The sequence below is a fragment of the Anabrus simplex genome, chromosome 3, assembly GCF_040414725.1.
Source record: "Anabrus simplex isolate iqAnaSimp1 chromosome 3, ASM4041472v1, whole genome shotgun sequence".
In the NCBI taxonomy this organism is placed as follows: Eukaryota; Metazoa; Arthropoda; class Insecta; order Orthoptera; family Tettigoniidae; genus Anabrus; species Anabrus simplex.
Window position 1 is genome coordinate 385,148,090 of NC_090267.1, and position 15,140 is coordinate 385,163,229.

Consider the following 15,140-nt stretch of genomic DNA (forward strand, 5'->3'; position numbering starts at 1 on the left):
AACTCAAAAATAATGCAGTGTGACATATCTCACCATTAATCTACGTCTGATGAGTACAAGTTATGTGATTTAAAAATGAAATGGTAACTCAAAAACACTTACCAAATTACACAAGTTGGATTAGAACGTTCAATAATTCGCACCATCATAATATTGATAATTCGAACATAAGAGTTCCCACTGTCCAAATCATCGAGCCTCTGTTCCACAAGTAGCATAAGAAGCTCCTCAATAAGGTCCACAAGCACGCTCTTGGAGACATTTAGAGCTAGATTTCGATGCTCGAAAACCTGAAGAGAAAGAAACTGAAGATTTAACAATGTGATCAATTTAAAAAACTAGAATTTTTGCAAAACACAACAACAGATCATAGAACAATTTTAATGCTATATGGGACATATAACATATCAGAACTGCAAAACGTTGCAACTAAAACTGTCCTTGAAATATCATTCGGAAAGACAGAAATTATGTTCTGAAAAACTTTTTTTTTGCTATTTGCTTTACCTCACACCAACGCAGATAGGTCTTATGACAACGATGGGATAGGAAAGACCTAAGAGTTGGAAGAAAACGGCCATGGCCTTAATAAAGGTATAGCCCCAGCACTTGCTGGTGTGAATATGGGAAACCACAGAAAATCATCTTCAGGGCTGCCGACAGTGGGGTTCGAGCCCACTATCTCCCAGATACAAGGTCACAGCTGCGCAACCCTAACCGCACGGTCACTCTCCTAGTGTTCCAAAAACCACATCATTAAAAGAAATAAGCCTAAACAGCAATTAAGTCAAAATTGTCACCCAACTCAAATATCTAGGAGATATGATAAACAACCTGAACGAGAAAACTGATCCAAATAAGAACAAACAAACCAGTTAAAATACAAAATTTAGCCTGGTACATCCACAAAAAAGCCTCCCCACACACACACAAAACTAGAACACTATGACACAGTTATAAAACCAGAAGCAACATATCGTCGTTACCGGGACAAAACCTCCTATGTGAAATATTTTAGCTTAGAACTTTGGCCGGTAAGTTTCTGTCATCTAGGGTGCAATACTGTGTGACAGTTGTCAAGGCATTCTCGCTCTTCATAATGTATGTGCTGCGGGTCAGTATATCTCCAAAAATATTAACACATAGGAGGTTTCGTCCCGGCAACGAAGATATGAATCAGAACCCTCTTTCACCTTTACGACCAATCGAAGACCGACAGACTCCATAAGATCGAAAGAGAGGACCTGCATCAAAAGTTGTGTACAAAAATTTGGAACCAGTTACTGATGCTACACTGCTAGACTGGGATTCTTTGGAGAGATGAGAATGCAGGATTTGAAACAAATGGAACACTATAATCTCGACTCAAAAAAAAAAAAGGAGGCAAATGGATCAGAAAAATAAGAGTACCTGAAGGACATTGGCCTTACACCAGGAGACACCACAGATAAGATAAAATTAAACAAAATATCCCAGGCACAAACACCCGCTTCACACTCACAAGAAAAAAACTTGCAACACAGTCTTGTGAAGAGACTTGGATAATGGACTGACTAAAGTGATCCTCTGTGGTCATAAAATTTTTAAAAATAAGATGGGACATATAAGCAGTTCTTTCACATTCACTAATCCCCGAACGTTTATAGCGATACTTTTCACAGGCATCAAAACCCAAATTCTGCGAAGGATTAAAACTATTAAGATAAACAGAAAATAACAACTGCTGTCTTCATGTACAAAATAGACTCCATTCTAGTCACCTGAAGGCCAAATTCATATTTGTTTCAAGTAACTTGGACTAAGGTAACTAATGGTTCCCACTCTACACCTTAGAACCTGCAAGCTCCTCTAATTCTATTAATTCATTCCCTTTCAATGGCGGGTACAAACGTCATGACCAGTGTGTTCAATAAATAATAATAAATAGTCTATTTCTTATAATAGCAACAATGACAATGACTGACAAGTTTCAGATAACAGTGTTAGATCCAACAATAAATCAGAATACAGGGACTAGACACCTGGAAGTAAGAGCAAAGATAAAGAGATCTCCAAACACTGCAAGTATCTGAACACATTGAACTTAAGGGAATGCTTGTACAGCTTTTAGGGAACTAAATGCTATAATTAGGAGGAACCTTGGCAATAATCTTACTGAATATCAAGCCGCATGTAACTTCCTTACAAATAGTGTCTGGGAAAATTTTCCAGGAAACTAATGCCTAAAGTAAAATTATCGATAGTATTGTGAATGACCCCACAAAAAATTAAGTTGCTTGATGAAGATAAGTGGCTCCTAGTCACTGGATAAGTTGAAAGCCCATTTAAATTTTCATATTTTGATAGAGTCAAGAAGTCGACACAGCAAAAATAATTAGACAAAAGGAAACCCCAATACTTGGAGGTACAATGCCCTTCAGGAGATGTACAATGATATGAAGATATCTCCACTTGGCCATGGATTCTCAGGAAATGAAGAGGAGTGAATTGAGAAAGACAGATTTAGGAATGTTTAAACCCCTGGTAAGAAAGTAGCAATTGAAGAAATCCTCATGAAGTTTCGAACACATTAGGTTATGTTCAGTCTAAGCCCTTGAAGAGGGCTAGATTTGGACTGCAGACCTACAAGGTGTGCTAGGCCACAATACGATACTGTTGGAATTTCAAGGTGTACAAAAGATGAGGTCAGCCTTTACTTGCGGCCATGAATGGAATCAAGCAGCTAGCAAATGAAAAGACTGTGCTTGAACTTCATGAATAATTGAATACCTGCTGGCAAAAACGTAACCCTCACTTTTCTAGAATGCTGTGTTTCCGTGCATAAACGATGTATGCGGTCAGAGTGAGGCACATAGGAAGTTATGTTGGCAAACTTGAATGTTAAGCGCCTTGTTTCTTTTGTTTAAATTTTGCCACGGGTCGCGCGGGTGCACAAACGTATCAATGGAGGAGGAACGTCGTGAGTTGCTAAGTCCTAGTGTGTGCAACGATATAAATAGGGAACAAAAACACAAAATTAAATATAGTAAATCGAAGAGGAATGAAAAGAAATACAGGCAGAATTCGAGGCAACCATATTTGGCCCACAATAACAAACCAGTGCCTGGGAAAAAACATGCTGAACAGGTGGGCACAAAAGCGTTGTAAGCCAATGGAAAAAAGTCAACGTGTTTAATGGGAGATTCATATGTCTTATATTTTAATGTGTAATTGGAGCTTTTATTACCAACTTATTATATACGTGTATAATGTATTATATGTATTATATATACTGTATATGCAAATAAATTTGTCTTGCTCTCTTTACAGATTGCTACCTGTAAATGTAAATATCAATGTAGAACACTGAGTTTGGAGGACAACAGAATGCTGTTTGAAGAATTCTACAATTTAGACTACAATGCACAAACACGACATTTAGCTTCGTCGTGTATTAAAATTGCAGATAAACGCAGGGAGGTCAATTGTGCCATTTCATGCAGACACTTTTTAAGGAAAAATGCAGAACGAATTCAGGTGTGCCATAAACCTTATGCACGATATATAGAATTACTGCTAGACATCTGCAAATGCTCCAAACATCTGCAAATGCTCCAAGACAAGATAAAATGTGGCATGCCCTTTGAAGACAGAAGAGGTATGCATAAGAATCATCCAAACAAACTTCAGAACAATGTGAAAGATTTGATAACACACTGAGAGGCTACCAAGACAAGAAAGCCACTACTTGAGACATAATGAAAAGCTCTGCCTGAGTTCCAATTTGAATATTACTAACATTTACCATTGCTTTAAAGATCCAAGCTTTTTAAATGTGGGTGTGCAGATGGAGTTTGAAGACTTCAGGGACCAATCATACCACAAATGAGGAGATTCTTCATAGGATGCAATGTCAACCTCAGTTGATTATAGAGATTAAAAATAGGAAGCTCTACCAATTTATAAGGAATGGGGAAAAATATTGACTTCAAAGTCATGCTGCTAGATAGTAAAATAGGACCTGTTAGAGGGACAACTTCCTGGTTGGGCAACCTAAGAGACTGGTTCAATCTAAATTCTATGAAACTCTTTAGAATAATGAACAAGCCAATGGTAGCTATGATAACAACCAACACCAGAATGGATAATGGAATGATAGAAGGAAAATAAGAAAACTTATGAAGAGTGGGCAGAGAGCAAGTTTTCATAAATAATGAGACAACCTCATAATCAACCTCACTATTACCAGGGACCTGAAAAATAAAGGGGAAAAAAGGCAGTGTTTGCAATAAATGCAAATTTTTGAATTTCATACTAAATCTAAGAATAAGGTAATTTTAATGTGAAATAATATCATTTTTACACATAAATGAAAGTGAGATAAAATGTGAATTATGAACCAAAATGCAAAAAATACAAAATAAGCATGATTTTATAGCAAAATTATTTAAATCTGCTAGTTTAGTTGCAAAAACTGTTTGTAGGTTGGGTATTACTAGCGATACCACATCTCAGATTCGCAGCGTTTTATGCATATTGGTCTATGTAACAATCTATTTCCGTAGTGATACAAACTTTTGACTATCTATTAAGTATTCAGAGAACTGGCAAACGATACACGATTGATTACTTCCTTGGCACACTGTGGTGACTGGTGGATTTTTGAACACATGGACTTTACTAGACAGCAAATTTTGCGGCTTGCTGCTTGAGCAGTAACCACAGAGGTTCAAAGCTTTCTGCTAAAATGGGACGTACTACTGTAACTGGTCATGAGAGGGCACAGCAGTATGCTAATCATGGCTTCCATTGTACTGACTCTACAACAGCATTTTGAAAATATTATATCTGCCACACTGGGTGGGAGAAAACAACATTCAGAAACATACTACATCCAGAAACCATGTTGCGAGGCGATGAGGATTTGCAACACTTTCTGAACCCATACAAACCTCTTATTGAAAGACTAGAGGGTGCCAAACGAAGAAAACATGATAAGGACTACTTCATGGAAAGAATTGTTGAAGTATTTGCAAAAGCAAATATTCCCTTAGAAAAACTTGAAAATGAAACAAGAGCATGGACTGCTGAATTTTCAAGTCAAGGGGTGCTGTCTAACGTGACAAATCTTTGTGAGAAATATTTGCCCAGTAAGTGTGGTTTAAATAAGTACATTTGCATTTTGATTTCTCTTGCTCATATAACCTATACACAACAAAGGTAATCCAACTTCTATAGTCTTAAGCTTACATTCAATGGTTACAAGACCTTTACAAGATGTAGCTTAACCTATAAAAATGTGTAGGCAATCCAACGTCATAATACCTAAGAGAACCCATCCATGTATTTTACTATAGGAGAAAATATTGTGATAATTCTGTCACTTGGCTTTTGTGGCTAATAGTTTTGAGCCCTGTTTATGGTAACCTCTGAAAGGTATGGTATATTTAATGAAACACATTTTACTGGATTTCTATGGCTATCACAAATCGTCTTTTATTTTCAGAAGTTGCATCCGATCACAAGGAATCAACAACTGAAGATCTTGTTGGAAATAAAATAAATGGGTGATACGAACACACACAGAATAAGTCACTGTGATTTTGCTGTACTGTTCCAAGTGCCAACAGCAATTAAGAAGAAATTATTCATTGCTGGAGTGAAATACCTTGAATCTGCAAATGGTACAAACTGTTCCCGTGCTGTGTTTTCGTAATTGTTGGACAACAGGTATGTCTGATTTAAATCAAGATGTAACAATGCTAAAGTTGGCCGTCCTAAACACAAGGAAGCACAAATATAACTACTTGCAATTTCTGAAGTCAAAAAATGGAACGCAGCAAATTTTTTCCATCGCTGGTACTTACTCTATTAACAGCTAGTTTATAGCAAATTATTTTCAAGATTTTGAGTTTTTTTATAAGCTACCACACATGAGAGATGTTAGTAACAATGGTATTACATTTCAGCGACTTGACAGACAGAAATGTAGATAGGATTTATTCAGAAATAATTTTTCTAAAAGAGTGAACTAGTTGAACTTCTCACTCTGTTGAAGGTATCCCAAGATCCAACCTGACATCTGCTGTTATCCTAAACTTGAAAGCTCAGATGCTAATTTTAGTGCCATAATTTAAGGACGTAATTCAGAAGTGACAGATGATGCCTTAGCTAAACTCGCAGCCTTAGAACGTACTACAAGTAAAGATTTGCTTGTAAAAGCTGCCCAGTCTGCTAGAAGCAAGCTTGCTACATTAAAGGCTAGTGATAACAATTGCAAAAACTTTCATGCCACAGCACAGATTCACAGATATTTTACCCTTGACACGTTGTTTTGAACTGTGACAAACAAATTGATATTCAAAAACTTCTGGGTTTTCCAAATATTCCACATAATTAAATAAGGAGTGGCTATGATTCTTTCAAAACAATGAATGAATCTTGTCAAAACAAAATTAGAAGTATGATGTAGTATGTGCCTTGACTGCGATTCGATATGAACGTGAAAATTTTGCCAAGAGTTCATTAAATATATTTGAGACATCAACAAACAACGTGGAGAGTGAACGTGTTTTATCGTACTACAGTAGAGTGGTTACAGACAGAAGGTGTAACTTGAAAGGTTGCAAGGCAGAGTTATGTAAATACTTCATTCTTCTGTAGGCCTAAAATAAAGTCAAGACAAATGGTTCACCAATGAAGTTGTATAGTCTGAAAATATCCTGAAAAAATAGAAGCTAACTTTCCAAAAACAATGCTAAATAGGGAAGAAAAAATGCTAATTTAAAGTAAAATACAGCTGAAACAGTTTATTGCAACATCACTTTTAACGATAAGGATATACTGACAAGAGGGTCTACCATTTCAATACAATATATCAGGTAAATTATATTACATGAGTCTTGGGACTACTTTCAGCCACTCAGTGGCCATCTTCAGCCAAATAAAATTAAACAGATGTGATAACTAAAACAAGACTATCATAACCTTAATTTTTGCTATTATATATATTTTAATGTTATAATAATTATTTTTCCTACAACATTGTCTTTGTATGGTATATACATATGTTTTAGTTAGTTTAGAAAGGAAAAGAGTTTGATATTGGAGAAAAACCACAAATAATTTGGTGATTACAAACTGGGAAAACAAACGTCAGGGTCGCGAAAAAATTGAGTGTATCACACTTAAAGTTTTCTATGATTTGGAAAGAAAAAGAGAGCATCTCATTTATGCACTTAGACCGGGTGTGACATTATCGATCAATCTACATCGTTGCTACTTGTTTCCTCACTTTTTATTTTATAATTTACAATTACTCTCAGTCCCAGTGCACAAATATATTGCAAACACAGTACTTACTTCACTTATATTTTTGGAAATTTTAATTAACCATTTAAATGTTCAGCGTAAAACTTACAGATATGACATTTTTTAGCAACAACCAAAAAACGGCTTGTGGGACTGTCTCCTATAACGACCGTTAATTGTCGGCACCTTGGAAGTCGTTATAACCGGATTCGACTGTATATCCTAAATTTTCAGGTCCCTAACTATTACTCTGGATCTAGACACTGACTTGAATTGGAGGTTATTCCAACATGTTACAACTTTGTAGAATTGATTTTAAAAATAAAAACTCTCCTACAGTATTCCAGAGTAGGAACGAACGTTAACCTTTCAAGCGGTAATGACGGAATAAATCGTCATAGCCGCATGGTTTCCTCAGTCGCCATGACGGAATATTCCATCATCACATTTTAAATGTCTTTCAGTGATGGGAATGACGACTCATTCTGTCGTAGGGGCAGAGATCGCTTTCCTTTGTGCGTGTACTGTATTTAAGGATAAAAATTTCATAATGTTCCGTATTGAAATGTATCACAATGAAATTGAAATAATAAATAAGGTAGTTCAACCTTTTCAATACAAATATATACGAAATGTAGAGTTACATTCCTATTTAATTATTAGTGGGAGCGGAATGTAACTCTACATTTCGTATATATTTGTACTGAATAGGTTGAACTACCTTATTTATTATTTCAATTTTATGATGTACTGTGTTACTTTCGAGCTTTGTCTACAGCAGCACTTTCCTAAAACCACGTGACCGGGCGAAATGCTTTCGTTACGCGCCCAGCTGGCAGCCAGCCAGTATCAGCCGCCAAGCTGCTGAGAGAGGTAGTTAGTGCATTGTGGCGGGTTCAAGCGGAGCTCGGAAATGTCTGTGAGAAGAAGTACTGTTTGATTTATTACACTGTGAAAATTCAGAGAGTGATGTGTCATCTGATGGTGAGACTAGTTGAAATGTCACGAGGTAGCAAGTTCAATGGTGAAAGCGACTCATGTGAACGTGACGGTAGCACTAGCGATGATATTACGCTCGGAGCACGGACAAAGGTAGGATCTGAACGGCCGAGATGTACATTTACGGCGCAACCTGGACTAAATGTACAAATTGAAGATGTACTTAATCTGCTAGAATATTTTCAATTGTTTTTCACTCCTGAACCAACCGGTATGCTCAACAGTTTTTAGAAAGCACACCAACCTTAAAAATTATATTCGAGAGTGAATCAGTGGTCTGACACGAATAAAGATGAAATTATGATTTTACTTGCATTATTTCTCTTGCAAGGCATTCATCAGCTACCTGACAACAAGAGCTACTTTTCTCGTAGACAGATATTAGAGAGCCCAATATTTTTGGAGCTGTTCTCTGAAAGAAAATTTCATCTCCTCCTCAAATTCTTACACTTTGTTGGTAACGAAGCATATGATGAAGTCACATGTGGTCTGAAGAAACTCTACAAATTGGAACGTATTCTACACCACTTGAACAGCAGATTTCAAATTGTGTACACACCCGAAAGCAATGTGTCTGTAGACGAGTCTCTTACGTTATTGTAGGCCAGACGCCTTGCCCTTCGTACTATGATCATTTTTGACAGCTTCATACATATTCTGTACTTTTTGAACCTGATAAAAATGCTAAACTACACAAGGGTATCTCACTATATGTTACTTCCCAGTACCTTACGGAAAATTGCCATTGTGTTTGTAGCTACTCAAAAGAAATGTACCACTTGAAAGGTTAATGGTCTGTATTGTCTCAATTCAAAATAAAGGCTTCATACTTCTGAAAAGATGGACAAGGGGTGTGTTGGAACCATGGTTGCAGGTCTTTTGGGCGTAGAAGACATACATAATAAAAATATAAAAGTTTTTGCAAATTGCTGGCCAAGGCTGGCCAAGTGTTGTGGTCTCAAACCCATTATTAGTACTTCTGTGCATGTATCTGCTGTATACACTAGCCTGTTTCAATGAAGATAGTGTGACATGGTTTTGCGACAGGCTACCAGGGGTGCTGTATGCTTGAGCACACTGGCAACCAGGTAAAGCCTGCCTGTAATGTGTTCAGTGTGCATCAGAATGCCAAGGACAACAGTAACTGTGCAAGATCACGTTCGTATAGTGACTGATGCAACAGGCGATATGGCAGATTGATGTTGCTATCATTCACGTGAACCAAAGCGACCTTTCCCGGATATGGAACATGTACAGAGTAGCCCATTCTGTCGAAGACTGACACTGGACACGTATGCCAAGAGGAACAACAAAACAAGATCAGTATGTACGCTTAAGAGCTTGAAGATATCCCAATCGTCGAGCTAGTCGCAAGACCTTTGAACAGTAACAGGTACCAATGCATTGACCCAGACTATCCATATTTGTCTTCATGAGGTAAGATCCATTTGAACCCCTCTGCTTACTCGTCACAGAAACATCAGACTGCAATGGGCAAGACAGCAGCAGCCAAGGACCAGGGAGCAATGAGACCAAACACTGTTTACAGAAGAGACTCGCACCGGTTTACAGTCCAACGATAGATCTGCGCAAGTGTGGAGACGACCCGGCGAACGTACGCACGACCAATACACCAGAGACCAATACCAACATGGAGGAGGTGGTACAATGTTTTGGGATGGTAGCATGCATAGTCGCTGCACCCACCTGCAGTGAAAGGCTATGCTCCCAATTCAGGCCCAAATTTCAATTTTATGGCCAATAACACTCGTCCACTTAGAGCTGGCATTGCTAATGTCTTTCTCCAGGAGAATAGTATTCACAGAATGGACTCTGCCTAATCACCTGATCTCACCAGTATAGAGCAGGCATAGGTACTGCTTAAGAGCTGTGTGGAACTGTCCTCAACCTTCAATGACTATTCCAGCCATCAATGAGGCAGTGATTGTTGAGTAGGACAACCTTTCTGAAGTAGAAGCAATGATTGGTTTGGTGAGAAACATACCAAAACACATTAACAAATATATTGGAGCCCATGGAGGTCATATCAGGTATTGATAAACTCAGGGTTAAGTTTTGGAGTTAATATGAGATTAAGATTATTTTCATGTTTTTCTGCCAATATGCTAAAATGCTTTCAGTTCCATTGTACATTGTTACAGATATCCAATAAAGCATCTTAACATGTAGTTTTCCAACTGTTGTATTGATTTTTAAGTGATTCCGTCCTCGCTTTCATCCCAACTGTCCTCCATAACAATATGCAAAATTTTTTGATGTAAGTCACATGGACTTCGAAAAAAGCTTTAATTTTTGCCAGGGCTCTCCTGTTGTAAAATGTTGTCAAATCACACTACAGTAAAACATCGTTAAGACATTTCTTGCAGGGGACAAGGAAAACAGAATGTATTAAACAAGAAAACTTACTATTGAATATGCAACTAAAATCTATACAAGAGAGGTACTGGAACACTTAAAATTGTTTTCCAAAACACAAGCATTTTACAGCATGTATGTATTGATACAGTGAAAGCTGTATCTACTGTTTCTGAAGATAAGGGTATTAAAACCTGTGAAAAACAAGAAGAGAAAAGTATGAAAGCATTTTCACTGGGGCCCATAAAAGAATCAATGTATTATTGCAGGTCACACTCTTTCTAAAACAAATGTAATATTGAACTGTTAGTTCCAGACACATTTTGGAACAGTGGGCTATTAAACTGTTTTCTGGTTACACTTTTCGACCATGAATTATTCAGAGGTAACACTCACCCATATACAAGAAAATGACTTTGGCTGCCAATACTTCAGCAATACCCGGCATTGGTTAGGACCTTCGGACCAACTCTACTCCAAGATGCAAGTTTCAACATTCGCACCACCTCTTTGCACTTGAAGATGAAGATGCCTGGCCTTTTCTGAAGGACTACTGGGCCATCAGGAAAGCTCGAGGTACCAACAAGAAAACAGCTGCCAAACCAGCCGCTAAGAACACCAATTGTGGCAAACAACGACGATGACTTCAAGAAACAGCTAAAACACAAGCACCGTGGTCCATAGATGGCCCTAACGAATTAAAAAAAAAAAGCAATTTCACGATTTTTTCTGTATCCGTACCTGGGCTGTACGAACCATGATAGTCAACTTCTCACAATTACATCCCAAATTAGCAGGTAAGCTATAACGCAACAAATATTCACTAACCCTCACTGTATCATTTAACAAAGAATAAATTTCAAACTTTTGAATACAAGCACAATTAAATTTTCGACAGGCAAACGGCTTGCTCCCCAAAGACACAATTCATCCGGTGCAGTTCATGAATTCAAGGCCTCTTCCTGTTATCGCATAATTTACCCCCACCTGCTTCCTGTGACAAGGGCTCTTATCTACTCTGGAAATCATGTTCCATTCACAAGAGAAAGAACCATTTTTCAGGGCTTGAAAAAATGTGATTGTATAAGCAGTAACAGCAAAAAAATTGGGACCCAACCAGTGAAATACTTTATGTAGATTTAACACTATACGAATCAGAATTTTGAATTTACAACATGTTAAGCGAGAAAATGTTTTAGTGAGGAATGCACTAACGAGGTTTCATGGCATTTCTAATCTTCATGGATTTGATTACATCATCTTGAGTATCCTCGGATTACTACCTTATCAAGTTTTCTCAGAAATATTATTACAGATATTGATACATACTCTGTGCACAAAATCTACAACACGAAGTACATCCGACCATGCCGGGGTCCTAATCTCTGCCAGTTTTACAATGCGCTCCAAGCTCCAATATCGCCACATAATCTCACATACACACACCACTCACCATGGTGCTATCTAACCTTTGAAGGTATTTCGGTATTTAGGTAAGTATTTATATTTCTGCTAGCTTTTTTAGTTTTGAAATTATTGAAGGAAGCCCCGTACACACATATTTTAGGAGAGACCGATTTTTACCCATGAATCCAGTACTGGAACGAAAAAGAGATTAATTCTACACCAAAATAATTCACTTGTTTCTGCTAGAAATCACAACATGTCTCAGACAAGCAAAACTTTGTACATTATGCTCTAGAAAAGCTCAGGTTGTAACATAAGAGACCAATTTTTAGAGAAAACACTCAGCTGATTCATCACAAAACTAATTCACCTAAATACTGTAACTGAAAAATTCTATTATCAAGGTCCTCATGAAATTCATTGCATTCTTTCTTTCCAGTTGCACTTGAGTCAATCCTATATTGACGTTGGTCTCATGCAAGCCCGATATGAAAGTCTGCGCCCTTAGCGATACCCCAAATTCTTATTTTCACAGCTTAAAAAGAATTGCACCCTGCAGTTCCAACTCACCTCCATTATAAGCCTCAGTAAAGATCGATACCCTATCTCTAATGTGTGCACTGGCTTTCCATGGTTTGAGGAATTTCGCAGTAAGCGTAACTGCATAACAGATGCAGTAAGAAGACTATCTTCCTTCCCCTGCATTCGATTCACTTTATCTGAGGATAGTAAGGCTTCAACTTGCATGCAAGCCTGCCATGCAACATCAAAGTCAGGACTGGCAATATTGGAAATACCCAGGTCCAACACTTCTTCAGTAGTTGTACAGCTGTTAAACTGCTTTGTATGTGGCATAACTGTTGAAGATGAGAAGTTATGTATGGTTTCATTCAAGCAACCACTGGAAAAAGAGAGAGAAAATGCAATGATATTAGTTGAACAGGTTCAAATATCACGATTACATTCAATAAATACAGTGAAAATCTTGGAAGTTTTCCAGAGCTTACCCTGACGTATTAAAGGATGCTGCTGGAATATCAACAGGTGGCTCCAGAATTTCCTTTAAATCAAACTCCTTCAACTTAGGGGCACAAAGGTCAATACCATCCCCTTCTATTCTCTCCAGTAGTTTTGTATCCAGACCAAATGGACCTGATACAGGGCGTGGCTTTGGGACACTATTCCTAGAATAGTAAGAGTGCAGGAAATAATTATTAACAATGTACACAGCAGCAGGAAGACTCTCTGCACATGAGGATAAAAGTCTTTAACATGCATCACATAAGTCCAGATAAAACCTTATATAGGTGAATTTCACCTTATTTTCTTGCCACGGCATAAGCCCTAAAAGCCTATACAGTACCATGTCTAAGTACGGACCATGAAAGCATCAATGGCAGGACCTTATATATTTTTAACTTGTTATGCATGTTGTAACAAAGACCATTTCAGAACATAATCACAGGGAAAAGAACAAAAATGGTTGCCAGATGGAAGGAAATATAGAACTTGGTTTAATGAGTTTTTAATGGGAAAAAATACAGTGAAGAAAACTAGTGATCTATAATGACAAGTAGAGTTGTGTGTGATATAATCTAGAATACAGAAACAACAAAATTTTATCAGTAGGTTTCAATCGAAAAATAATCATGAAGAATATCCAATTAGGACTGGTAGACAGCTGAAGACTGGATGTACTGGCATGTGCCGTTTCGAGTAGTTAGGACTGAGCAATTAGTGAAGGTGCAGCAGAGGGTACTCGTTTCAGTTTGTTTTGCTCGAGAAGTGTTCTTCAGGAGTTGCTGATAATTTGTTAGAATAGTATTTTGATGCTTCTAGGAGGGTTAAGTTTTGAGTACTAGAATGCTGCTCATTGTGACATGCTACCTTACCTGTATGATGAGGTTTCTGTGTGTATGATGACTGCTGTTTTGAGAGATTGTTATTTTGATATGTGGTGAATATATTTTATACTGTTAGGTTCATTGTTGCACTTGCTGTCCGCAAGTGTTTTGGTGATATAAGCAATAGTTCAATTGGATCTTGTCCAAGTTCATTACATTCCTGTAAGCTGCTTAGTTGTACTGAAGTTTGTGTCTATTTCTTGTATAAAGACATAATATATTAGGCCTTCTGGATTCACTGCTTAAGAATAGGATGGCAGTGAGGCTGATTGTTTTCAGATCAGGCATGCAGAAATGTGATTTTAGTTTCGTTTTATTTCTGGGGCCATTTAATATTTTCTGTGTGTGTGTGTTTCATTAGTTTCCTGATTTTACTGCGATTCCAATTTATAGCTTGTCTTTGTAACAGTAAGGAAAAAAGTCTTAGCTGTAATTTGTGATCGAAATTCATTAAATGGATTAAGATCTTCGAAATAAATCAAAATTCAGCAAACAAAAATAGTGGAAATTACTAGCAACAGGAAAGGACTAATTTCCAACATGTCTTCTGGAAGAAACAAGACTGGAAATGGTACCATATAATTTGAAAGTGTCATTTGAAAAAATAACACCGTCAGGCAGAGAATGAAAGTGTGCATCCTTGACAGGATCATGAGCTAAATACAAACAGCAGAGATGAAGCCCATTAGGACCATTGATCAGAAGACTGGGACGGATAAGATCTCACGTAAAATAAACAGGTAAGATAACATTAAATTACTTGTTACTGATGTTAGAGGAAATCTTGGGCTTCAGTGGTGAGGACCGTGTTATGATAAAGGATAGAACTATAACAAAGGAAAAACTCTGTAAAGAACTGCAAGGAAGAAGACCAAAAGAAAGGTGAAGCTAAGAATGGATGAAAACGGACCAGGTGCAGAGAAAAGACGCTTGAGATGCAAGAATTCTAAAAACAAATGTATAATGACAGGAAAAAATGGCAAGCACTTGTGCACATATTTGGCAAACCACAGTCGAGCCTACGTAATCGGACGAACGTTCGTGCTGCGTGGAGTGTGCCGGGCGAGCGGAGGAAGAGTGGGGAGCCGACGGGGCGAGTAGTTTGTGACAAGGAAGATGATCAGCGTAGAACAATATAGGGCCGTCATAGGTAGATGGCAGGGA

The 15,140-nt window shown here is 37.6% G+C and overlaps 1 protein-coding gene across 1 annotated transcript in view; it reads right to left on the reverse strand.

Annotated features, from left to right (window-relative positions):
- Window positions 1-15,140, reverse strand: part of msps (msps cytoskeleton-associated protein 5) — a 414,143-nt gene that overhangs the window by 75,114 nt on the left and 323,889 nt on the right. Inside the window, exons 26-28 of the mRNA XM_068226728.1 lie at window positions 13,080-13,256; window positions 12,643-12,973; window positions 103-290 (exon numbers count right to left, since the gene is read on the reverse strand). Coding sequence (XP_068082829.1) covers window positions 103-290; window positions 12,643-12,973; window positions 13,080-13,256 — 696 coding nt within the window. The remainder of the gene's footprint in view (window positions 1-102; window positions 291-12,642; window positions 12,974-13,079; window positions 13,257-15,140) is intronic.